At 40.1% G+C, this 25,076-nt stretch overlaps 1 protein-coding gene across 9 annotated transcripts in view; it reads left to right on the forward strand.

Annotated features, from left to right (window-relative positions):
- The window catches only part of LOC105478855 (Rho GTPase activating protein 28), a 240,371-nt gene that overhangs the window by 176,273 nt on the left and 39,022 nt on the right, over positions 1 to 25,076 (forward strand). For all 9 annotated transcript variants that reach the window (XM_071085638.1, XM_071085639.1, XM_011736556.3 and 6 more), the window contains 4 exons: positions 3,388 to 3,480; positions 12,117 to 12,206; positions 20,734 to 20,818; positions 23,201 to 23,343. In XM_071085638.1, the coding sequence (XP_070941739.1) occupies positions 3,388 to 3,480; positions 12,117 to 12,206; positions 20,734 to 20,818; positions 23,201 to 23,343 (411 nt within the window). The remainder of the gene's footprint in view (positions 1 to 3,387; positions 3,481 to 12,116; positions 12,207 to 20,733; positions 20,819 to 23,200; positions 23,344 to 25,076) is intronic.

Raw genomic sequence — 25,076 nt, forward strand, 5'->3', positions numbered from 1 at the left:
AACCATATGAAACAGAAGATAACAATGTAGATAATCACGAAAGAATGAGATATGGGGGCGGGGTGTGTGTGTGTGTGTGTGTGTGTGTGTGTAGGTTAGACGAGTGCTAATCTTCAAACACTTATATATGGAATTGTAAAATATATTAGTTTAAATATCAAAAATATATATTCTGGTTTCCTCCTGGGTGAGGGGTTCCCAAGACCATGCCCAGGTTCAGTGGTTTAGAAGGACTCACAGGACGCAGCAAACAGTCCTACCCATGGCTGGAATTGTTACTGCAAACGGATACAGAGCAAAATCTGCAAAGAGAAAGGTGCATGGAGCGAAGTGCAGGGAATCTGCACGAGCTTCCAAGAGTCCTCTCTCAGGGGGGTAACGTAGGACAGGATTAATTCCTCCAGCAGCAAACTGTTTCTACCAGGAAAGTTCAATAAAGCCAAGGAGCCCCAGGTTTTTATCGGGTTGATCACATAGGCACCCTCTACGTAGTAGGCCACAAAATTCCAGACTCCCAGAAGGAAAGCAGGTGTTCAGTATAAGCCATATTGTTTGCACAAATAGTTTAGGATCCATGAGCCAGTCTTAACATTGAGGAAATAGTGGGAACCTCCTGAAACTCAAGTGTGTGTCAGACCTGCTATGGTACTCTTTTTTGCAGATCTCTCAATATAATATATTTCTAGGTGTATGAGGGGTAAAACTTCTTTCATTTGCCTTTACCTTCTCTTCTTCCCTTAAAAAGTGATGATCAGAGTCAGGTTTATAGGGTAATCACCAGGAAACAATTGTAGGTATTTAGTGAACACTCACTAAGTGCCTAGCACTCTAGACAACAGCAGTAAAATAAGGAGACATGGCCCCTGCACACAGGATTTTTATATATTAGCTTAAAAGTGAATTTAAAATGCAAACAAAAGCAATGGCGATGGTTAGAAGGTGAGACATGGTTATTCACAGTTATCAGGTAAGATAACAGTTGGCCTTTGAATGGAATGTTTACCAAATGATTTCACGTCGGCCAAAGGCGAACATTAACCCACCCTGCGTTTGTCTCCCCTTGGCTGCCACCCACCCCAACCCAACTAAGCTATGCCAACCCATTAGCTGTCACTTTGGGGTAAGTAAAGCAGTTCTGTCTTGAGCTCCATGTGAAAGAGTGAATAATCAAAGTTCCAGAAGGATCTCAGGCATCCGCAGGACGTGCAGACAGAAGCATAATTGCAGCAAGCCTCCTCTGTTCTGTCTCCTTCCCATTCTCCTCATGGGCAAAATGTTCTCTCACGTGGCTTTCACTGTGCCTTTCATTTCAAATCATTGAAGGTCATACCACCTTTTAAAGGTTAATCAGGGCCAGGTGTGGCGGCTTACGCCTGTAATCCTAGCACTTTGGGAGGCCAAGGCAGGAGGCTGTCTTGAGCCCAGGAGTTTGAGACCAACCTGGGCAAAAAAGCAAGACCCTGTCTCTAGAAAAAAAAAAAATTTAAAAATTAGCCAGATGCAATGGCATGTTCCTGTAGTTCTAGCTATTTGGGAGGCTGAGGCGGGAGAATTCCTTGAGCGCAGGTGTTCAAGGTTGCAGTGAGCTATGATCTCACTATTACACTTCAGACTGGGTGACCTTCTCTCAAAAAAAAAAATGTTAGCCGGGGTAAGCATGGTGCCAAACACATGAATAAACTTCTCACTGAGATGGAAGAGAATGCTGAAGTTATTCTAGGCAAACCCGTGAGCTGCTGGACAGTTTATGGAATGAGGTGGCAGGCACTGTCCTGTCCTGCAGAAGGATGATGAAGGAGAATGTAATGAAATGACTACGTAGAACAGTAAAAATACCAACTTACATAATCACATGTATTACAGAATGTTACATCTTCTTAGCAGATTGTGCCTTTTACTCTTTGAGCAAATCTGGCAAGAAATGTCTCTGGATACTAAATTTTTATAATCCAAAAAACTTGAATCCTAAATTGGTGAGTATCAAGATGCTAGGCCCTAAATCGGTTTCCTACAGTAACGTATAGCTATTGGCCCATCTGCTTTTTCATACTGTGTTATTGTTGAGAAGTCTGATGCCTCCTAAAACTTATTCCTTTATTTATATCCTGCTTTCATTTTTATATTTCTGGAAACCTTGTAGGTGTATTTTTATTGTTGGAGAACTGAATATCATTAGGATATGAAATCTTTCTTTTTCTCATCATCATTAGCACTCAGCTTTTTGTTTCTGATAACTTCCTTTCCTTTGAATTCTGAACATTCTTTTCCCATTATTTCTGTAATTATTTCTTTCTCTCCACTTTTTCTGTTCTTCCTTTCACTGCTTGGATTAAACTCACATATCTTAAATTGTCAGTTATTTTCCATATCTTTTTTCTGTTTGTCTGCTAGTAGATTTTGTCTGCATTATTCTTGTAGAGACTTAATTTTAATATTTGCCATGAGTAATTATAACTTGGCCCCTGTTGCATTTATAATTCAACAATCATACTGTTAATTCACAAGAATGCCTCTTTTTCCACTGATTTCCCCTTTATTGTTATACTTAGTTCCTGACTTCTTGTTGCAACTGCCTCTCAAATCTCTCTAAAAAAACATTATAAATGTTCTTCTCTTTCCTCAATTATCTGCTTTTCGTAGAATGTTTATCACTGTACTTCTTTTTCGTGATGTTGGATTTTCTCTTGATATTGGTTTACAAACCATTGCAAAATACAATCATAAAGTCTCACTTTAAAATAGCATGGTTTTGTCAGTTAGGTCAGACTTAGACAATTAGAGGTTTTCTTGCAAAACAAGAAGCTTAAGGAGGAAGGCCAAGGCTGGTATGGCTGCCCTGGCATGGATCTATCAATTTTTTCTTCTTTCCATTCTGCCCCCCTTAGTGTATGGGCCAATTGTTAATACTTACAGGATGTCTGGACATCACAGGCACCATGTCAATGCTTCTGAAGGAAGCTGACTTCATCCACTTTCACAAGAAAACATTAGCTTTCCTGGACACTCCACCAAGTGGAATTACATTCATATCTTACTGGATATAACCATCAGATGATCACACTCAGTCTTTTTAGTTAGAACATAGCATCTTGGAGCAAAATCATGATATTCATAAGTTAGGAAAGAAAAGAAAGTGGGTTTTGGCAGGAAGCTAGCAGAGTCTGCTTCTGAGACCAATTCTGTTACAGTACATGGCATTTATGAGGATCAATATAATTATGAATGAATTGGTAAGTGCTGTTATCAATGCCCAGGTAGTCATTAATTGTATATATCTCCAGGCAGCTGTACCTATATATAAAAACTCTAGAGTAATGCATATGTGAATACGCAATTGTATTTGGAAAGATATGCCTAGATAAACGTGGCTTTGATTTCTTCTGTTAGCCTCGTGATACCTGTGACAACCACACTAATCAGCTGGATGGCACCAAGGAAGAAAGAGAGCTTCCAACAGTTATCAAGGCAAGTGGTTCCATGGTAAGTTATAGTTGGGGGGGATGGTGATAGGCATGAAATAAGCCATTTCTTCAAGACGGTTGAGCAAAACTTGAAAAAAGTGCAATATAATTAAGATGGCTGGACAACCACAGATTTCAACATACTTATCTACCTTAGATAATTTTTAAGGAAAATATTCAGTGGTAAATGAGCTCAAGTTGAGTAGGTAAGCTCGTGAAAAGGTGCTTAGCATTATTAATGATTATGGAAATGCGAAGAAAGCCACAGTAAGATATTTCTAGATACCCTATGGAATGGCTAAACTTAAAAAGACTGACAATACCAAGCAGTGCCAAAGATTCAGAGCAATTAGAACTTTCATATGTTGTTGTTAGGAATGTAAAATGTTTTATCCACTTGGCAGCATCTTAAAATATTAAGGATATACCTACTATAAGACCCAACCGTTCTACTCATAAGTAATATGTATACACACAAACACTTATCCACAATGTTTATAGCAGCTTTATTTGTAATAGCCCCAAACTGAAAATATCCAGATGGCCATTTGCAGGTAAATGGATAAAAAAATTGTGGTATGTCCACAAAATGGAATATTACTCAGCAATAAAAAGCAACAAACTATTGATATGCACAACACAGATGGATCTCAGAATAATTATTCTGTGTGAAAGAAGCCAGACCCAAAAATATTTGATTCACACAAAATGATAGAAAATGTAAACTAACCTATAATGGGGGAAAGATGATCATTGATTGGCTCCTGGGGACAGGAGGGAGGGTGAGGAGGGGAGAGAACTAGAGATTCAAAGGAGGCATGAGTCCATTTTGGGGGGTGCTTGTTTTGTTCATTATCTTGACTGTGGTGATGGTTTCATAGGTCTATATAACTGTCAAAACTCATCAAATTGTATGTTATATATACTTTATGTACAGTTAAGTGCATATATGATATATCTCAATAATCCTGTTTTTAAAAGTCCATTGAATATCTTATAATCTCATTAATAGACAACATATTTATTTTTCAGTAAGCTACTTACAATAAATGGTCTATTTGTGTGTTAGGTATGAATGACCCTTGACTCTAATCACACATGCTGCTAAACCCAAGCACTTACAAAATGTTTACAATCCAATCTACAGTAGTCAGAAACCTACCTTACAAATCAATCCCTATATAGATAAAAGAAGACACCTTCCTTATGTACAGTCCACATAAATGAAATAATCTGTCAAGGTGTTAGTTTATTGAAAATGTAAAACAATCCTTTTAGTTTATTTCCAGTGTCTTAAATGATAACCAAATAGCTGTACTTGCTATTGATTCATAATTTACTGTCAAATACAATCAGACCATTTGTTAAAAATCAGTTATATCTGTTTGCTTCATATAGAAGAAAATCTAAGGAACTTAATTTTAAGCAAGTAGAAGGGTTTTTTTTAAATCACAAAACTAAGAAATTAATGGCAAATTAACCAAGGCTTGTACAACTGCAAAACAATGTAGTAGTAGCCTTAGCATGGACTGACAACTTTTTCCTTTCGTGTTGCCGCCTTAGCATGTGGACTTAATCCTTATACTTACAGGATGCTTAGGAGGCTCTGATACCTTGTTGATACCTGTTAGTGTCACCAAAGCGAACTGGGTCAGTTTGCCCATGCAAAATGGAAAGAACACTGAAGCACCAAGTTTTGCAGCAAGAAAGGTTTTTTTCAACTCAAATGGCAGGAAGATAGGAGGAAATGCTCAAATCTGTCTCACTGAGCCGGGGATTGGAGCAAGTTTTATAATTAGAGGGTAATGAGGGGTGATCTGATTGGATCTTGCAATAAGATGATGCCAGGAGGCCTGCTCTGACTGAATCCTGCCATGGGGTGATGCCAGGGCTCAATCTGATTGGATCCTAGATCCTGCCATATGTTGTCTGCTTACTTCAGTCCCTGTTCCTCATTCTGAGCACTTAGGTTCCACCCATGGTTGCATGCTTGGTTCATCTGGTTATGCTCATATTGCATGATCTTCAACCTGGGGGTCCATGGTGTAAACCAAAAATAAAATTCTAAGGCCTCCAACTATCTGAATGGACCCCTTCTCTTTGCCAAGGGTATTCCAGAGTTATCTGAAAATCTCATTCAGGCCACAGTGGAAGAGGGGGTTGGACATGCCTCATGATACCCTCTAGCATTAACATCAACACAGACCTTAAGTCTGATAAACATTTACTGTCTATTCTCTCTAAAGCCTGCTACTTGGAGGCTTTATCTGCATGATAGAACCTAGGTCTCCACAACCCCTATCATAAGTCAGACATTCCTTTCTACTAATAACCAATTGCCAATCAATTTTTCTTGTTTTTTTGAGACAGAGTTTCACTCTTGTTGGCCAGGCTGGAGTGCAATGGCACGATCTCGGCTAACTGCAACCTCCGCCTCCCGGGTTCAAGCGATTGTCCCGCCTCAGCCTCCCAAGTAGCTGCGATTACAGGCATGCACCACTATACCCAGCTTATTTTTTTGTATTTTTAGAAGAGACAGGGTTTCACCATGTTGGTCAGGCTGGGCTCAAACTCCTGACCTCAGGTGGTCCACCCTCTTCGGCCTCCCAAAGTCCTGGGATTACAGGCATGAGCCACTGCGCCCAGCCCATTCAGAAAATTTTTAAATCTACCCATGACCAGGAAGCCCCTGCTTCAAGTTGTTCCACCTTTCCAGATCAAACCATTGTGAATCTTACATGTACTGATTTTGATGTATTATGTCTCCCTAAAATGTATAAAAGCAAGCTGTACTCTGACCACTGTGGGCACATGTTGTCAGGACACCCTGAGACAGTGTCATGGGCACATCCTTAACCTTGACAAAATAAACTTTCTAAATTGACTGAGACCTGTCTCAGATATTTTGGGTTCACAATGGCAACTAAAAAACAACTCACCACTTAGTTACATGAAAGTCGAACCAGACTGGTCTCAGGGAGGGGTTATATTAGGAACATGTGACAACTGACTGTCCATTTTTAAAAGGAAACCTTCACTCTCCTGGAAAACTTGTACACTAGAATTTCTCTCTGTCTCTTTTTTTTTTTTTTTTTTTTTTGACAAACTGTTACACCCTTAATGTGACCGTAAGTTTTTTCTATTCTTATTTTAGTTGCCTGGACCTCATTCTTTTATAAATAAACTTCTCTAGGTTTTTGTGTTTGTTCTCTCTGCAACTTTTTAAATTTTATAAATTTTGAATTTATTTTGAACTTATTGCTGGAATTCTGAACTTTCACAAAGATCTTCTTTTTATCTTTTTCATCCTGGTCAGCACATAGTGGGTCTTTTCTGTCTAAGAGTAATTTTCTTTCTTCAGTTGCTATTTTCTTCTATTATGTCTTAGATTATTTTTCTCCCCACTCCCATCTTTCAAGAGCACATATTGGATGCTTTGCTTCAATTGAATTTGAATAGCTCCTAAATTTTATTGAAGGCAGGCCCCTCTGGAGCTGCCTCTGCGAAGACACTAGCTACAGCAAGGGAGGTGCAGCCAGGCTTGTGCCTTCTGTGGGGCCAGCAGGAGCCAGGAGCAGGTGGGAGCCCTGCCCCCTACTGAGTTGGCAGGGTGGGAGCCCTGTGCTCCCAGGCGCAGCCACAGTCGTCCACCTGCAGCACTGGACCCGGGCATCTCTGTACTCTTGGTGGCCTGGGAAACCCCTCCTCCCACAGGCTTGGAAGTGCCTGCTCATGCTCCCTGGCCTCTCCCCGCTCCTTTCGCCCACTCCAGTGTGGAGCAAAGTTGTGGCACAGCCTGGGTGCTGTCGCAACCCCACAGGGTGTGCACATGCTCAGGTCAGTGCTTACACTCCAGCCCCCTGCTGCCTTGGCCCTCCTCTGAACTTTGGGCACCAACCAGCATGGGAGGGAGGCCAAGGTGGGTGCTGAGGGCAGCTCAGCACAGCTCTGCAGGTACCCCTCAGCAAGAACAGCCTAGGCACTGTGGATGGCATGTTGATGGTGGGAGGCAAACAGGTTGCTGGGCAGAAAGGGTCAGGTACCTGGTGAAAACCCACCTTCAAGCCAGGAACAGCCTGAAGCCAGGAGGATGGGCTGCCAGCTCTGAGTGAAGTCTGCTGACCTGACTGAGAACTTCATTGATGACCATTCAGCCAATTGGATAGTGCTTTTTCCAAGCCCGCACTTCCTGCCTTCTGAGCCCATAAAAACCCCTGGACTCAGCCAGTCACACAGATGTCAGGGACTACAAGGCCTACCTGTTTCAGGTCTCTTCAGGATGACCTGTCTGCAGAAAGGAGCTACCCACTGGGGGTCTCCTGAGAGCTGTTCTGTCACTCAGTGAAGCTCCTCTCTGTCTTGCTCACTCTCCCGTTGTCCGTGTACCTCATTTTTCCTGGACCTGGGACTAGAACTTGGGACCCACCAAATGGTGAGACTGAAAGAGCTGTAACACAAACAGGTCTGAAACATGCTTCCCACTTGCCACATTGTGGGCAAACTAGAAGGAGAGAAGAGCTGTGGCCCTTTGGGGAGCCCAGACCTAGGGGCTCTCTGAGCCAGGGCTGTGACACCCTCTTTGGGGCTCTGCATTTCCTCGGATCTCCAAGCTTCTAGGCACCACCGCATTCCCTGGTGCCCACAGTGGAATTCATCTGTGGTACACCTGGTCCAGCCATAGCCTTGTACAGAGCCAGTGCCTGTACTGGCACCTGGAGCTGCCTGCCCTGCTGCAGCCGACATGCCTGGCTCTATGCTGTGGCTGGACCCTGTACTTGCTCACACACTACTTGCCACTCTGCACCTAGCTTGCCCTTGGCAGGCGTGGGATCTGGGCCAGTAGCACAAGCCAAGTGCAGCCTGCTGGGCCAAGTGGGCGGAATGAATCCAGTGGGCCCGAGCAAAACTCGGACAAAGGCAGCACCCGTCACAGAGGCTTCCGGCTAGAAAAGCGACACCCTGAGGATTCTGTGAAATTAGCTCATATTACTCTGTTTGCTCTGTTTTCTAGTTTTCTTCAACTTCATGCTCCAGATTTGAAAATTTTTTTTTGGTCATTATTGTATTTTTATTTAGCTTGTCTCACTCTTTTTATGTTTGGCAAACAAATTATGTCCCAAAGCAATTTTTAATCTCTAATATACCCATTATTATTGCAATATCATCTCAGTTCAAAGCAGCAATGGCCCTTTTAAGTTTCTCAGAAGGTAAGAATTACATTATTTTTAGAAAATCAAATCATTTTTATGTTTTCTTAAATTGAAGTATAACTTACAAACTATAAGTGCATACATTTTAGATGTATAATTCAGTAATTTCAGTTGTGTTTTTGGTTTTTGTTTTTTAGAGACAGGGTGTCTGTTGTCCAGCCTGGAGAGCACTGGCACAATCATAGCTCACTGCAGCCTCAAACTCCTGGGCTCCAATGATCCTCCCTCCTCAGCCTCTCAAGTAGCTGGGACTACAGGTGTGCACCACCACACCCAGCTTCAGTTAATTTTCACAAATGTTATCACCCATGTAATTACAGTTAATCAAAATATAGAACATCTCCATTACCCAGAAATTTCTCCTGGGCCCTGTCAGTCAGCAGGCCCCCTGTCCTGGAGAAGCAAGCCCGGCTGTGATTTCTAACACCTTAGCTTGGTTTCTTGTTTCATATAAGTCTAATTATAGTATGTTCTTTTATGTCTGGCTTCTTTAATTTATAATAATTTTGATATTCATCCATTTGTTGCATGTTTTAGGAATTTAGTCCTTTACTAAATAATATTCCATTGTATAAATACACCACTATTGATGTTCACCTGATGATGGACATTTGGATTGTTTACAGTTTGGAGTTATTACAAATAATTCTGCCCAGAACATTTATGAATACAAATGTAGAATAAAGGATATAAATTCTCATTTCCCTTAGGTAAAGATGCTACATAATTCAGATTGTCAGCAAACACAGCCGCATCTCTCCATCACCCATAGCTGTTAAACTTAGTAAAGAATAATTTAATAGGTAAATCTAAAATAACTAAATTCTATCATTACAAAAGATCTACAGGCAGAAACAACAACAGAAAATCATTTTCTATTGCATATCCTGTGTGGAGGATGTTGTCAACGAAAGCTAGGTCTTCATGGGTTCACACAGAAAAAATAACAGACTCCTGTATAAATATTTTTCCAGTATCAATATAGATATAAACGTTTAGTTTTTTCCAAGTTATTTTGGAAATGTAAACATCGCGTGTAGAGAATGCATTAGCTTTTGGAATGTGTGGCAATCTGTGAGTGCACAGTGATGTGAGTACCATGTGGTCAGGGACCTGCACGCCTCCCGCTGGGTGGTAGCGAGTGTTTTCAGGTTTTAGGTTGTGCCTCCAGTGGAGGGAGAGCTTCCGACCACGACTATCAATCCCAGGTGTTTCATCTTGTCCTCCTCTCCAGCCCCTCCCCCAGCCCTGTCTATCAGAATCTTTTACAGCCGGGGGGGTGATAGGATTCACCCTACGCCTTCACGTAAGGACACAGCGTGTGAAAGGTGTTCTCAAGGCAGAAGCTGTCGGCACATTGCAGGTAGAAGGAATTACAGCTCACTGGGCCTCTAAAGTTTTCTGCAGAGGCCTAGAGCTGGACTTTATTGATTTTTCTGATTGATTTGTATAGGAAATTGTTTCCTTTGCAATTGAGTTTCCTTTGCAGTTGAGTAGATCTATTTTCCAGAAAGGCCAAAATTGTTGATTGTGTGTTTGTGTGAGTGAGGGGGCCTTAACTTTAACATGTGTAAAGGGGATAGGCTGGTTAGTACGCAGGCTCCCCAGATGCAAAACCAAACTACTGAGGGAGATAAAAGCTGATTTCATTTCTTGCTCTCCCCTCCATGTCTTTTTTTGTGGCATCCTGAGTTCCTTCTCCCTTAGACTTCTATACTCAAGCTAGGAATTCATCCATCCCCAAGGCAACAGTTTCATTTAATTTAGATCGCATCTTTTTGGTGTTTTTTCCTTGGGTTATATTTAGTTGCTGTCTACATATTTATGGCAAGAGAGGTCAGCCTGGCTCCTATTTTTCTAAACATGTCTTAATTATTTGTCTGCGGCCGTTTCTTACTCTTTGTTCATTTTACGTTATTTGTTTTTTTCTTCCCTTCCTAGACATTTTATCTTATGTTGCTCTTAGGAAGAGATTTTTAACTTACCAAACCAATCTCATTTGCTTTACACCTACATATTTCTCATTTGGCCTGCTGTGGAATTCTTGGCTGGTTTCCAGTGCTATTCAAAACCTTTTCTTTTAAAAAAATATATGTTTTTCTGCCATTTGTAGTTATTTGGGTGGCAGGGAAGGTAGATTGTCAGTTTCACCATATTGACTTAAATTTCTTTTTTTTTTTTTTTTGAGACAGAATTTTGTTCTTGTCACCCATTCTGGAGCACAATGGCACAATCTTGGCTCACTGCAACCTCTGCCTCCCAGGTTCAAGCAGTTCTCCTGCCTCAGCTTCCCAACAGGCATGCACCACCACACCCGGCTCATTTTTGTATTTTTAGTAGAGATGGGGTTTCACCATGTTTTCCAGGCTGGTCTCAAACTCCTGACCTCAGGTGATCCTCCTGCCTCAGCCTCCCAAAGTGCTGGGATTACAGGCGTGAGCCACCATGCCCAGCCAACTTAAATTTCTTATACTAGCTCTTGTTTCTTATTTGTTTCTTTAAAAAAGAAAAAAAAAGGTCTTTGTTCATTTTGTAAAGTAATGTATAATGTCTCTAGAAAATTGAGAAAATACAGTCAAGCAAAATGAAGAATGCCATTTAATCAAATGCATTAAATTTTGCAGTGAGTTTTGTTGCTAAAGAAAATAATATTCACATCTTAATTTCAGTGGCACCATACTACACTACAACAAAAATCTCTTAGTTCCAGCTTTATTAAAAAACAAAAAACAAACAAACAAAAAAACCTTGATACTATGGCTACTAAATTCTATTCACTACAAAAAACAGTCATAGAATCTGCTAAGAAAGATTATGAGATTAGTCCAGTTAAGTTTGTGTTTGGATACATGTAATCAAAAAGTTGGAGTTATTTTGCTTCACATGGAGACCCTTCAGATGGGTGGCCCATGTCTGATAGGCCAGCTGCATGGACACAGCCAGGCTTGCTTTTCTGTCCCTGGCTTCTTCCCGGTGCCCGTTGTCCTCATTTGTACAAGATGCTTGGCAGCTCCAGGCTGTCATCTGTGGTCCTATCATGAGCATGTATCAGCTGAACCTGTTTTTTTCCTTAGTAAATACACTTGGTAAAGTTTCACTTACACCTTGTTGGCCACGTGTCCCCTCTTAACTGCAAATGAGACTGGAAATCGGGTTTTTTGATTCACCCCAATTCCCTGGAACAAAACCAAGATATTGTTAAGGCAAATAGAGTTTGTGGCAGGCACATCAGTGTCTGCCACAGAGGCCAGTGTCCTTAGAGGGCTAGGCACCTAGGTGGCTCATAGTCATGCTGCACTAGCAGTTGGATGCAATTGTCTGTGCACAGGCAGTCATGATTGCATATATTGCCACCCATATCTCAGTATGAACACAGAACAGAATACACAAACACATTGGAAAGTATTTGCCTGAATAAGAATGGTACTTTTATTTCTCCATTTAGCCAGATGATGCTTCTCTCAACAGTACTACCCTGTCTGACGCATCCCCGGATAAAGAAGGGAGTTTTGCAGTTCCCAAGAGTGACTCTGTGGTAAGTCATCCATGTCAGCACAGTTACATGTCAAGGTACAGTTGCAAGTCAATGCAACTAATGTAGGAAGGTAAGAAGAAGCAATTCTTGAAAACATTAAAAAAATACTTGAACTAAGATCGCAAGGAAACCACAGCTGCTGGTAGAATTACTGACTTTGTAAAAATTAGGAAGAAAGAGGCTCAAAATGAAAGAGGACTCCATAAATTAATATATCACTGCAGTGAGAATTCAAAGTGTATATATATATATATATATCTCAATTTGGAGAAATGTGTTAACTTTGGTCTTCTCGGCTGAGTTCACTTAGAAAAATCCCAGAGGTTTGATGATGTGGCTTAACTGCCATCTTAACCCAGAAGTTCCTTTTACCCACAGGATAAATTCAAAACTTTCATGCTGATACTGAAGACTCTCCACTATGCCTACATTTCCAGCCTTAATTCTCAGGACTCACTCATGCAAACTCTTTGCCTTCAGATGAATTCATTCACTTGGTCTTAAATAGCAGAACTTGTACTTTTGTTTTGTCAAAAATGTTTGTCATTCCCCCTCCCGTCACCCGCACTGCGAATCCCCAGTCAGCGTCTCTGAGCAGGTGCTCTGCAGGAGGATATTACAGACCCTCCACAGAAGACAGAGTCCCCATGAGATGAGGCAGTGGTTCTCCAGTGGCAGGTTGATGGAAGGCAGCAGTTAGCACAATAGCCACTCAGATGGAGGTGGCATGTTCAGAGGTTCTGCTGGGGCAGTTGTTTCTCAACCCCTGTCCACTTCGAGAAACAAGGAGCTGATGACATTTACATGCATGACACATTCCTAGGAAATCCCTGTTGTTAGGGAGATAATGCTGTTAGCCCCATATAGATTTGCTTTGTTGTTGTGTTTTTAGATTTTTGTTTATGGTATTGTTTTGTTTTGTTGCACAGTGATCATGTAAGAGGAATAAAATAATGTGAGTGACTTTTATCTTTTACTAATAACTCTGTAGGTTATGGCATAAATAGGCTGAGGGATGCCCACAATATCTGACCCACTGGCTGTAAATCAGCTCTTTCCCACTCAAGACCCAGCGTTGGGATGCAAATGAGTGAGAGTGTCTGTATTTTAGACATCACCTCAAATTCACCCCATTTATTAATGAAAACAAAGTCAGTCATTCACAAAGTCTGGTAACTGTTGGAATAAGGAGTGACCTGCGGTAGATCTTACACAGTTGTGCTGTTCCCTTGTGACTGGGGACTCGTGCTCTGAGGACTTGCCCAAGATCCTTTATCTTCCATCACAACTTGTGGCACCCATGTGCCCAACAGGCACCCCTGCGTGGCAGCCTCAACTTTGCCTACCTCCTCCCCTGTTCATGCCCATCTCTGAGACCTGTGAATTTCATCATGTAAATGGTTGTAAAATCTTTCTGCTCCCCTCCTGTCTTATACAGCCTCTTAGTACAGAAACTCATCGTTATCCTCCGTACTGCTGAAGCAGCCTCCTGAGTGATCTCCAGACTTTAGCTTTATTCTCTTCAAATCCATCCTTCCCAGAGCCTCAAGTCATTGATCTAAAATACAAGTCTTGCTTACAGCCTGCGGTGGTTCTCCAACACTTTCTAGTTAACGTGGGAGTTCCTGACGTGGTCGGACCCCTTGTCGGCCTCTGTAGTTGGCTTTAACACCCCCAGCATTTCGTACAAGCAGCAGCACAGGACTGCATGTGGTTCCACGCACGCACCACCAGAACTTGAAGGAGGACGATTGTGTGATTGAGTTGCCAAAGAAGAGGATGGTAGGCATGCCTTCCTTTCTAGGTGCTTCCATGGCCGCTCCATGGCCACAATTTTATTTCTGATAAGACTTTTGGTCATATTTTTCTATTTCTTTATTCTTAGCTGCGAACTTCTTCGCATCATTGGTTCATTCAGTCATTCACTCAGCAAATTCTTATTGAGCGCATATGGTCTACAAATAGGCTTCTTGCCAGTTTGAGGGTATAAGAGAAAGAAAACGGTCTTTTGTGGCAGTTATAGAGCTGTCCAGAGTAAGTTAATCACCCAGATTTTGTTTTTATTTTCATTTTGTTTTTTTCTGAAGGTAGATTGAATGCCAGTAATGATATAAATAAAAGTTTCAGCAGTATTGGGTCTGAAAAATACCTCACTGGCACTGGCCTTCAACTTACCTTGGATTATTTGTTACTCAGAGTATCTTTTAGAAAAGTTAAACAAAATGGTTATTTGCTGGAGTGGCTCACAGATGCCGAGTTAATGATTTGGTAACTACATTTAGGGTCCTGTGCTTCTTGGTTATAAGGAACCACAGGGATCCCAGTTTGGTTTCCGAGCCTTCCAGAAGGAAGGATATCCAGTCATCAAATGAAGCAGGGGCCAGGGCTTCAGGGGTCCTGTCTGTGACACCTGTAAAAATAAACTCCTGCCAGGCTAAATTCCTGGGGCCAATTTACTGTCATCCCCAAGACTTCAGAGGGCCCCAGCTACTTGCCCTACTGGAATTTACGTTGTAAAATGGTATGAAGAAGGGAACCTAAATTATCTTTTCCATAAGATACCCATGACCTAACCCGTATCTTTCCCCTAGTCTTTCATCTTTTCTGCACGTTTGAAATGCCAACTTTATGAGAAGTAAAACCGCCAGGTTTGCAGATGTCTGTCTCTATGGTTTGTTTTTGAAATCTGTTAGAGTAGGTTCCCCCTCATCAAAGTCTGCATTAGAATTTCCTTTGGCCCTTCTTAGAAATTTTTTCTTCCAGATAAACATAGAAAAAGGCTAGGACTACCCCGTAAAAAATCTTGTTGTGACTTTATTAAGAATTTCATTGAATTTAAAGATTATTGTTGGAGAGAGAATTCACATCTCAAAACATTGAGTCTTCCCATTGAGGAATAATAATTGTGTTTTTCCATTTATTTATGCCTTCTATCCTTCAGTGAGGTTTCATAATTTATTCCTTTAAGTCTTACACGCATTTTCACACGTGCTAGTTTGCACTGGTATTTAAATCGTAAGATTTTTAATGATATTTTCTAGCTTGTTTTGCAGATATATAAGGAAAGTAGGTTGTTTTGTTTCTTGTAACAGTGTCTCCTTTAGCTTCCTTCCTGAAGCTTTTCTACTGCTAAAAATTTTTCATTTAATTTTATGACTTTTCTCAGAACTCATCTGCATATACTGAAAATTTTATTGACTCAATATGTAAAATAATTACTCATCTCATTTTTTTCCCTTAGAGGACTGACCACAATCACTTATAACGTTGATTAATAATTATGAGGATCATTTGATAAGTTCTGGATTTTTCTTATGAATTCTTCTAATGTTTCATCATTAAGGAGAGTATTTATTCTAGGGTTCTGAGCCTTATAAATATTTTAATCAGGAATGGAGTTTGAATTATATCAAATGATTTTCCAATATCTGTTAAGATGAATGTATTGTTTTCCTTCTTTAATCAATTAATTTAGGAAATTACGTTGATAGGTTTTTCTTATATTGAACTATAATTATATTTCATTTCTTAGATGAACCCAATTTATTGTGTTATGTTATTCTTTTTTTTTTTTTTTTTTTTGAGACGGAGTCTCACTCTGTCACCCAGGCTGGAGTACAGTGGCACAATCTCAGCTCACTGCAAGCTCCGCCTCCCGGGTTCACGCCATTCTTCTGCCTCAGCTTCCTGAGTAACTGTGACTACAGGCGCCTGCCACCACACCCAGCTAATTTTTTTTTGTATTTTTAGTAGAGATGAGGTTTCACCATGTTAGCCAGGATGGTCTCGATCTCCTGACCTCGTGATCTGTCCGCCTCGGCCTCCCAAAGTGCTGGGATTACAGGCGTGAGCCGTCGCACCTGTAGAATTTGATTCACTACTATTTTAGTATTTTAACCTCCGTTCTAGTAAATGGGATTAGTCTATACATACAATTTATTAAAATTTGTTTACAGGGTTATTCTAATCTTTGTACAAATATGTTGAAAACCCTGGGTTCTTTTCAGTACCTTGGAGTCATTTACTGAACTATGATATAAACATATATAAATCTACACATATTTATAATTTTTATATATTTCTGATATATTTAATAATTTGTTTAAGAAATCTCCAAAGCCTGGTATCATTGTAGGCATAAAGCTTTGTTTAATTTTTTTTTTGATGGAGTTTTGCTCTTGTCACCCAGGCTGGAGTGCAATGGCACGATCTCGGCACACTGCAACCTCCGCCTCCTGGGTTCAAGTGATTGTCCTTCCTCAGCCTCCTGAGCAGCTGGGATTACAGGTGCCCGCCACCACGACCGGCTAATTTTTTTGTATTTTTAGTAGAGACAGGGTTTCACCATGTTTGTCAGACTGGTCTTGAACTCCTGACCTCAGGTGATCCACCCGCCTCGGCCTCCCAAAGTGCTGGGATTACAGGTGTGAGCTGCTGCGCCCGGCTTGTTTATTTTTATTTTATTTTATTTTATCTTTTTGAGACGGAGTCTTGCTCTATCGCCCAGTCTGGAGTGCAGTGGTGCGATCTTGGCTCACTGCAACCTCTGCCTCCCGGATTCAAGCCATTCTCCTGCCTTGGCCTCCCAAGTAGCTGGGACTACAGGCGCATGCCACCATGCATGGCTAATTTTTGTATTTTTAGTAGAGACTGGGTTTCATCATATTAGCCAGGCTGGTCTCAAACTCCTGACCTCATGATCCACCTGCCTTGGCCTCCCAAAGTGCTGGAATTACAGGTGTGAGCCACCACACTGGGCCTGTTTAATTTTTTAATGGATGTAATTTAAGGGTTAGATTATTTTCTATCCCAATTTGTATGAATTTTGGTAATGTATATTTGCTTTAGCAAGATATACAATTTCTTTCGAATTTCAAGGTATGTTATAAATTTATTGTGTGTGTGTGTATACACACACATATATGTGCACACACATATACAAATGTTTATTTACATTATAATTTTTAAATTATCTGTGATGGTAAATATTATTCATTTTTGTTTCTAAAATGTGTGTGTTATGTCTTAATCAGACTGTAAATAGTTGCCCATATCAGCAATATATTTTAAATTAATAAATGTTATTGTTATTTATTTATTTTTGAGAGAAAGTCTTGCTCTATTACCCAGGCTGGAGTGCAGTGGCATGATCATGGCTCACTGCAGCCTTGAACAACTGGGTTCAAGCTGTCTGCCTACTTCCGCTTCCCCAGTAACTGGGATTACAGGTGTGCACCACCATGCCCAGCTAAATTTTTTTTTTTTTAGGTAGAGATGAGGTCTTGCTATGTTGCCCAGGCAGAACTTTATTTTTTAGAGCAGTTTAGGTTCACAGCAAAATTGAGTAGAAAAGTACAGCAATTTCCCCTATCTCACCATTCCTATGTATGCCTAATCTTTCCAGCAGCAATATTTTTAAAGAAATAACTAACTTTATTTAATTGTGCCTATTTTTTCCTATTGCAGTAATTTATTTAAACCTTATTTTTTTTTACATTCTGTCTTGGCTCTACTTGGGTAATTTTTTCTCATCTCTTAGAGTATGAAGATATTTCACTTAATTTTAGTCATTTGCATTAAAGTTAAGAATTTCTGAATAATACTTTGGCTATTCTCATGGATATTTGGTATTTAATATTCTCATTGTCTTGATATTTAGGTAATAATTTCAGATGTGAATTATATTTTAATTCAAGACATCATCAGAATACCTTTAAATTCATGTTGAATAGATTTTGCAAGTGTTTAAAATGTATTGCATATTTGTCAGTGAATGTGGCTTCCTTAAGTTGGTCTCTGGGGAATTTGACAGTGTTTGCTAGTTGTGGATTTGTCCGTTCTGATCTTGGTTGCAGAACAAGAAGATGAGGAGCCTTACCGTCTTTACTGAATCAAGCACAGGTGACTTTAGTACATGGCGTCATATAGCACAGAAACTCAAACCATGAGCAAAAACCAAACCGCCAATCAGAGATATCAGAAACATATTTTGAGTCAATGAAATTTTAAGTAGTGAACAGAGCATTGAAAATGTTTTGTATAATCTTTATTGAATATGGAGGACATACCAGATAACGTTAGTCAAAGTCTAGTTATAAGAGAAAACTATAGCAAATAGTACCAGGCTCCTACAATTTAAACATAATAACCCCTCATACTCTACTTTCCAATCCTAGCTTGGTGTAACTAGGGCAGCAGAGCAACTTTCAGCAGAGGGAAAGCACCCATTGTGATTCTGTCACTTTCCTTAGCAGTGAAAGCCCTGGCGAGAAACACATGTGGTTGAGCACATTAGGGAAACGGTGAGCTCAGTTATGAACAAGCTGGGAAGGTTGCTTTAAATGGGGGTGGTCTTTATATTTAAAATACATTAAAATCACTAGTACAAATAAAAAAACAATGCTAGTTGTAATATGATCCTTAATGAGCAACGGATGTTTTAAAATAATGTATGTCAAACATCTAGCCTTCCTGCTCAATCTACATCCCAACTCAGGTACCATTTACTGGCTGCCACTGTTCCTTCATCTCCACCATGAATCATTCTCCCGCTGTAACACAAGAATGCACATGTGTTTGTCTTGCTCTGTTTTGTTTCTAACCCTGAGGATTCTAAGTCTCAACTCCTTGACCTGGCTTTCAAAACCTTCCAGAAATTGCACTGACTCTTCTGATTAATTTATTTCTTGTGTTTTTCTAATACCATGACTCGACTCCCGGTACCCCAGTCTCTTCATGATCCCCGGTGCTGAAATGCTTCAGATATTTCCATGCCTGAAATTTCTGCTTCCATCTCCGTCTGGCCTGAATGCTTCTGCCTGTCTCCTCTGCCTTTGGAAGTCCTTTTCATTATTCCTTAAGTTCCAGCTCAAGTCCAACCACCTCATCAGTGGAAACCTTCTGGGCAGCACCTCTTCCCTCTCAGTCGCTCTCCAATAACATTTGCAGCTGGGATTACAGAAATTAGTTCTTAACAGTGGCTTGATTGTCTTTTCCTAATGCTTTGTAAGTGTTACTCTGTTCTTCTCATTGTAAGTAGCTCAAGAGCAGGGATTATGACTCAAATTTCTGCTTCCCCCAAGAAAGTCCCACAGTGATTTACATTACAAAGAGCAGGCACTCATTCAGTACAATTAACTGGCTAGGGGCCAGTTAAACCGTCAGAGAAAATTAAGAAAATGACATTCAGTAGGTTTAAGTATCCCAAACCATCCGTTTCAAGGCCTAAATAAATAAAAAAGTCTTATCAATTTTCAAAAGAATCTTCTCGCCCATAGGTAAGTTATTTCAAAGTCTGACAAAGCATTTCTTTGTTGGAAAACTTAAGGAAAGAGAAAAGTTGTCCACATCTCTTTAAGGATTTGAGTGTGTGGGTAATCTTTATTCCGTAATGTTACTTGTAGGGCCACCAAAGATCTGCCAGACAGTGAACCTGCATGACCCTAGACCTTTTTTCAGTTTGTCATTCTTCTACCAATTATAGGAATTGGGCATCTATGTTTCAATAATTGGGCACCTATTCATATGCCATTTACACAATTATAATTGTATCAACTTTTTTGAAATAAAATAGGAATAAAAGGAGATCATGAGGCTCAGAATTCAAGACTCCTTTGTGCAACTTGTAGTATCTGATAAAAGACCTTTCATGAAGCAGGTGTTCAATTATTGCTAAATAAATACAAGAATAAAAAAAAATCAGGCTCTAGGGGAAAACATTTTATGTGTGAATAGCATATAAAATATTCTTGATGGAGTAGCAGATTTCACTATCACATATTCACAGATAACTCCCATATTAAAATTTATAAGATTTACATGTAAATTGTTTTGATAGGATTTGTGTGTAAATTTTTACTGATACCCATCCAGACATAGGCAGTAGCTTGCTTCACAGGCCTTTACAAGGATAGATACTCAACTTGTGATCATCCTGCAGAGGAGTTCAGTGCTCTGGCAGGATTTCAATTTAAAAAGTACGAAATTAATTAAGAGGGGAAATTGAATTAGAAAAGATACCTAATATTTTGTTAGTTACTATCACTCTGTATTTTGCTGCGAGGGAATTAATATGTTAATGTTATATTAACATAATATAATTAATATAAGTAAGACAAAAATGCATGAAGATTCATTAACAAATGATATTATAATTATCAAATTATGTGACATCAGGCATCATAATTTCTACATCTTAGTGAAGGTATAAGCAGCAATATCAAATTATGTGACATCAGGCCTCATAATTTCTACATCTTAGCAAAGGTATAAGCAGCAAATATTTAAGAGCTAGGAAAGCACAGTTATATGGACCTTACACTGTTCCCTTTTGTGAAACCTGTGTAAGCTCACCATCCAAACCTAATGCAGAAACAGGAAATCAGATACAGGCCCTTTATGAAACCAAGAATGGCCTTTTTTTTGTGAAAATAACTGTTGGATACTGCAGAACATAAGTCAGGCTGAAATGTGGAGTGGACGGTATTTATGGTACAATGTTTTGTATTCATCTTCCTTTGCTTGGCAGGCTATACTTGAGACCATTCCAGATCTCCCAGTTCATTCCAATGGATCACCGGAGCCGGGACAGCCAGTGCAGAACGCAGTCAGTGGTGAGTGGCGTGCCTCCCATTGAACTTCAGCTGTGTCTTCTCGCTTTTGTCCTGGCACTCAGTACAGTTAGCAGTGAATTTCTAAAAGCAAAGTGTAAGTGTGCTTTTCTCCCTGTTGTGATTCTGTCACTTCTAGCACTTACTCCTCCCACCCAACTCCGAACACCCCATTGTGTCACACAAGACAAAATTAACTAAGCCAGATTGGAGGCAGAATCTTTTCCTCCTTCACGACCACCTCATCATGTAGAAACTCCTCCTGTGGGTAGTGTGTTTGCTTTAAAGGCTCTTTCCCGAGTGATGTGGTCTGCTCCGTTTCAGGCAGGCCAGGAAGTAGGCCTCTTCTGAGGATCTCTACTTTCTGCTCAGGCATACGCAGCACCAGAGCAGCCTGCCCTGACAGGGCTGCCAGGGAAGCTTTTATCTGGACCTCTTCCACTTGAGAGGCGGGCTCCCTAGATGGGGTCCGTATGGAATCTCAGATCCTCCTTGTAGGAAATAGGCCCCTTTTGGCCATACTTTTGTGATTTATCAGTTTTTCCCAAAATATATGCATTCTTTTTGTAAATAATGGAGCCTGTACTTTTTTCAGCTTTGGCTTCAAAAATCAAAGATGTTGAGGTGATGAGAATGTTCTACAATTGATCATGGTGATGGTCGTTCCACTCTGTGAATATGCTAAAAACCATTGGCAGGTATACTTTAAATGGGCGAATTGAATGGCCTGTGAAGTGTATCTCAATAAGGCTGATAAGAAAAAATAAAAAAAGAAGGGACTTGCCAGACATTCGTATTCTACATCATTCTATTTGTTGCCATACTGTGACTTAGTTGAAATCATGCCACTAAAAGCTAGCCGTCTGCGTGGAGTGGTCCTGTGGTTTGGAGCATTGGCCTGCTTAATTGCTGCTCTCCAAAGAGTGTCTTCATAGATGCGTAGGTAGTTAGAGTTCTATTTGTTTATCTTCCTCTGTTTTGAATGCAAGCCCCTGTATAACAAGAGAACATCATAGCTCTCCCTTTGCCATTTTCTTTATTTTATTTTATTTTATTTTATTTTTTTGAAACAAGAGTTTCGCTCTTGTCACTCAGGCGGCTGGAGTGCAGTGGTGTAATCTCAGCCCACTGTAGCCTCTGCCTGCCGAGTTCAAGTGATTCTCCTGCCTCAGCCTCTCGAGTAACTGGAATTACAGGTGCCTACCACCATGCCTGGCTAATTTTTGTAATTTTAGTAGAGACAGGGTTTCTCCATGTTGGCCAGGCTGTTCTCAAATTCCTGACCTCAGGTGATCTGCCCACCTCGGCCTCCCAAGGTGCTGGGATTGTAGGCGTGAGTCACTGTGCCTGGCGTCCCTTTGCTGTTTTCTAAGTTCTGGCTGCGCTCATTTATTATTGTGTTTTTAATTAGCATCTGGTAAAAACTATTCAGAATTTTTATATCTGTTGACTTACAAATTTCTCCACCTAATTTTAATGTAAAATTAACTAAGTTTTTTTAAATTCTGCCTTTTGTTCCTTTTGTTTTACTTGGTAGTCCCCTAGTCAGTGCCTACAGCAGAGGGCAAAAGAGAATGAGTTCTTTTTATAATAAAATAATTATTCACTTTGCATGTGAACAGTTTTGCCAGGCAGTGAAACCAGATGACAAGCTGAAATCTGAATCAGAAATCAGGTTAGGATTGCCCAAATGATTTATGGATTCACTTGTTTTTGCTCAATGAATCTTTTGTCTTAATTTTCTAATTAGCTTGAGAAAAACGTTTTTAAGGGGTACTACTTATCACCCATTCAGCTTTTTCTCAATGTATGTCATACAAGATCAGTTAACCAATATTAAATAACAAATTCCGATTAATTCACCTAAACAGATTTAGCCATGAAATACAAATGGAATTTGAACAAACCTTAGGAGGCAGATATTCCACAGGTGAGAAGAGAAACAAGAGGAGTCAAAGTAGAGAGGAATTCTAGCAGATTCCACCCTTTCTTCCTCTGCTTTAAGCTTCTGCTTACCCATAACAGTGACACTGGGTCTAGATGAGCTTAATTTTAATATCATAAGAATATATATAAATACCCCATTTTGGACTTTCTTTTAATAATCTTCAGCAACTTTCATGAGACATGCAAATCTAAAATTTAAAACACTCAGATTAAATTGTTTGGGCAATGATGATAAAAGTATGTCCATGTGGAGGTCTGTGATGCGACATTATTGTTTAACTGAATTCCTCGGGGTGACTCTGCTGCTTTTCCTTGAATATAAACACTATAACGTGCTTGTGGATTCACTTGTAAATATTTTGAATTTATTTTATAGCAAATAGTATTGATTGATTAAATGGCATATTAAATAGTCTATATTCTTTGTTTTGTCTTTAGATGATGATTATCTAGAAAAGAACATTCCACCAGAGGCTGAAGAGCTGTCATTTGAAGTGTCTTATTCAGAAATGGTTACAGAGGCTCTAAAAAGAAATAAACTTAAGAAATCAGACATTAAGAAAGAAGACTATGTTTTAACTGTAAGCAAAACCTTTCATGATTATTCCAGGAACTTCCTGTGACTTCACAGGACAAAACTAAGATTTCTTTTTTTAAATATCTCTGTGTGTGCACAAGGGGTTTTGGGAGGCCAGGCCTCACACTGTTCATAGTACCATTTTGGGTGTTATTTGGGCACCACTGGTTGTGTCGTGCACAGCCTGCCTGGCTGTACCTGGCATTCCTGTGTTGAGGAAAGTTGTGAGACCGTAGGCTTGAATACTGTTTTACAAATGAAATAGGATTCTACCTGGCTTGTGAGCTTTCTTGCACTTTACATTCTTACTTTACTTATACATCAATGCAGACCCTACCTTTACATACTTGTGCCTCTGTAAGCCACGTATCAGAAGAGGGGACTGCAAAAAGTCACAGGCATAAGAGGAAGTGAGAGCTCACGGAACAGACAGTAAAAACACATCAAAACCAATTCAAGAACTTCTATTGTTACACGATGGGCAAAGAGAGCTATATACTTTGTTACCCCAAAGTCTAATTATTTAAATCCAGAATGTTATATCCAGGACGCGTCATAGAGAACTATGTAACATTGGTCTATTTGCCATTCAACCAATGCATGTGTGAGAAGTTTATCATGTGGAGTCTTGAATACTCTGTGCTGATTAGGGTTGGAGGCATGATGAGCAGGGCCCAGGCAGTTTCAGAGCTAAAAAAATGAGCCATCCAGAAACAGACTTTTTGTACCAGGTAACTTGAACCGTTCCCAAGCAACCATCCCATGACAGAGGAGAGGAAGAAGAAGGGAAGAACTCTCGGACTCACTGAGTGCCTTCTACAGGCATGACACTGAACTAGGTATTCTATTAATAATGTAAGGTGGACCCTGGTGACTATTCCCATTTTACAGCTGAGGAAACTGAGGCCCAGAAAGGCTGAGTAACATGTCCAAAGCCTGCAGCTAGTGGGAAGCAGAAATAGGATTTGAAACTAAGTGTGTCCCACTTCAAAACCCTTCCTGGTCATTAAGCAGTCTCCAGGTTAGAGGGCAACGTGTGGTGGTCTAGGGAAAAGAGAGAAGCCTGCAGGACTCTGGTTTCAGGGGGAGCCCCTCCTTATCTTAAAGAGAGGCACCCAAGAGAGGATGCTGGCCTCGGCATCTCCTCATCGAAGCCAGCTCCTTCTGAGGTTTGGCTCTTCCCATGAAGAACTTTGCATAGGATTTAGCACATAGTAGTTGGTCAATAAATGACTGCAATTTTTGTTTCTGTTGTTGTTACGTATTACTGATATATGAGGACTTAGCCTCAAAAAGAAGGTAAACTAGCTAAGCGTTTAATAGCACAAGGCATGCCCCAAACCACATCCTACATTTTGTTTTATTTTTAAATACTTGAGGTTCCAAGGAGCAATTATTGAATGAATAAAGGAATGAATTAATGGATAGATTCTTTGACTACCCCAAGGAAGCTCCAATTTGGGAAACTGCTTTGGAAAATGTGAACTTAAAGCTTTATAATTTAAATTTAGGTGTTTATAATTTTATCTATGGGTTTGGGTTTTTTTGTTTATTTCAGCATTTTTTTCAATGCCACCCTTTCTGAGGGCAAAGTGAACCTGTGGGTGTTACATAGGAACCATCTTTTGCTTCTAAAAGGTCTTGCTGCTTACATTCATCACAGTATTTCTGCATCGTTGGAGGATTTGCTGCTGTTGTTGTTTTAGTGTCTTTTGTTTCTTAGTGTGAAAATGGAGA

Source organism: Macaca nemestrina, chromosome 19 (genome assembly GCF_043159975.1).
Source record: "Macaca nemestrina isolate mMacNem1 chromosome 19, mMacNem.hap1, whole genome shotgun sequence".
Taxonomy (NCBI): domain Eukaryota; kingdom Metazoa; phylum Chordata; class Mammalia; order Primates; family Cercopithecidae; genus Macaca; species Macaca nemestrina.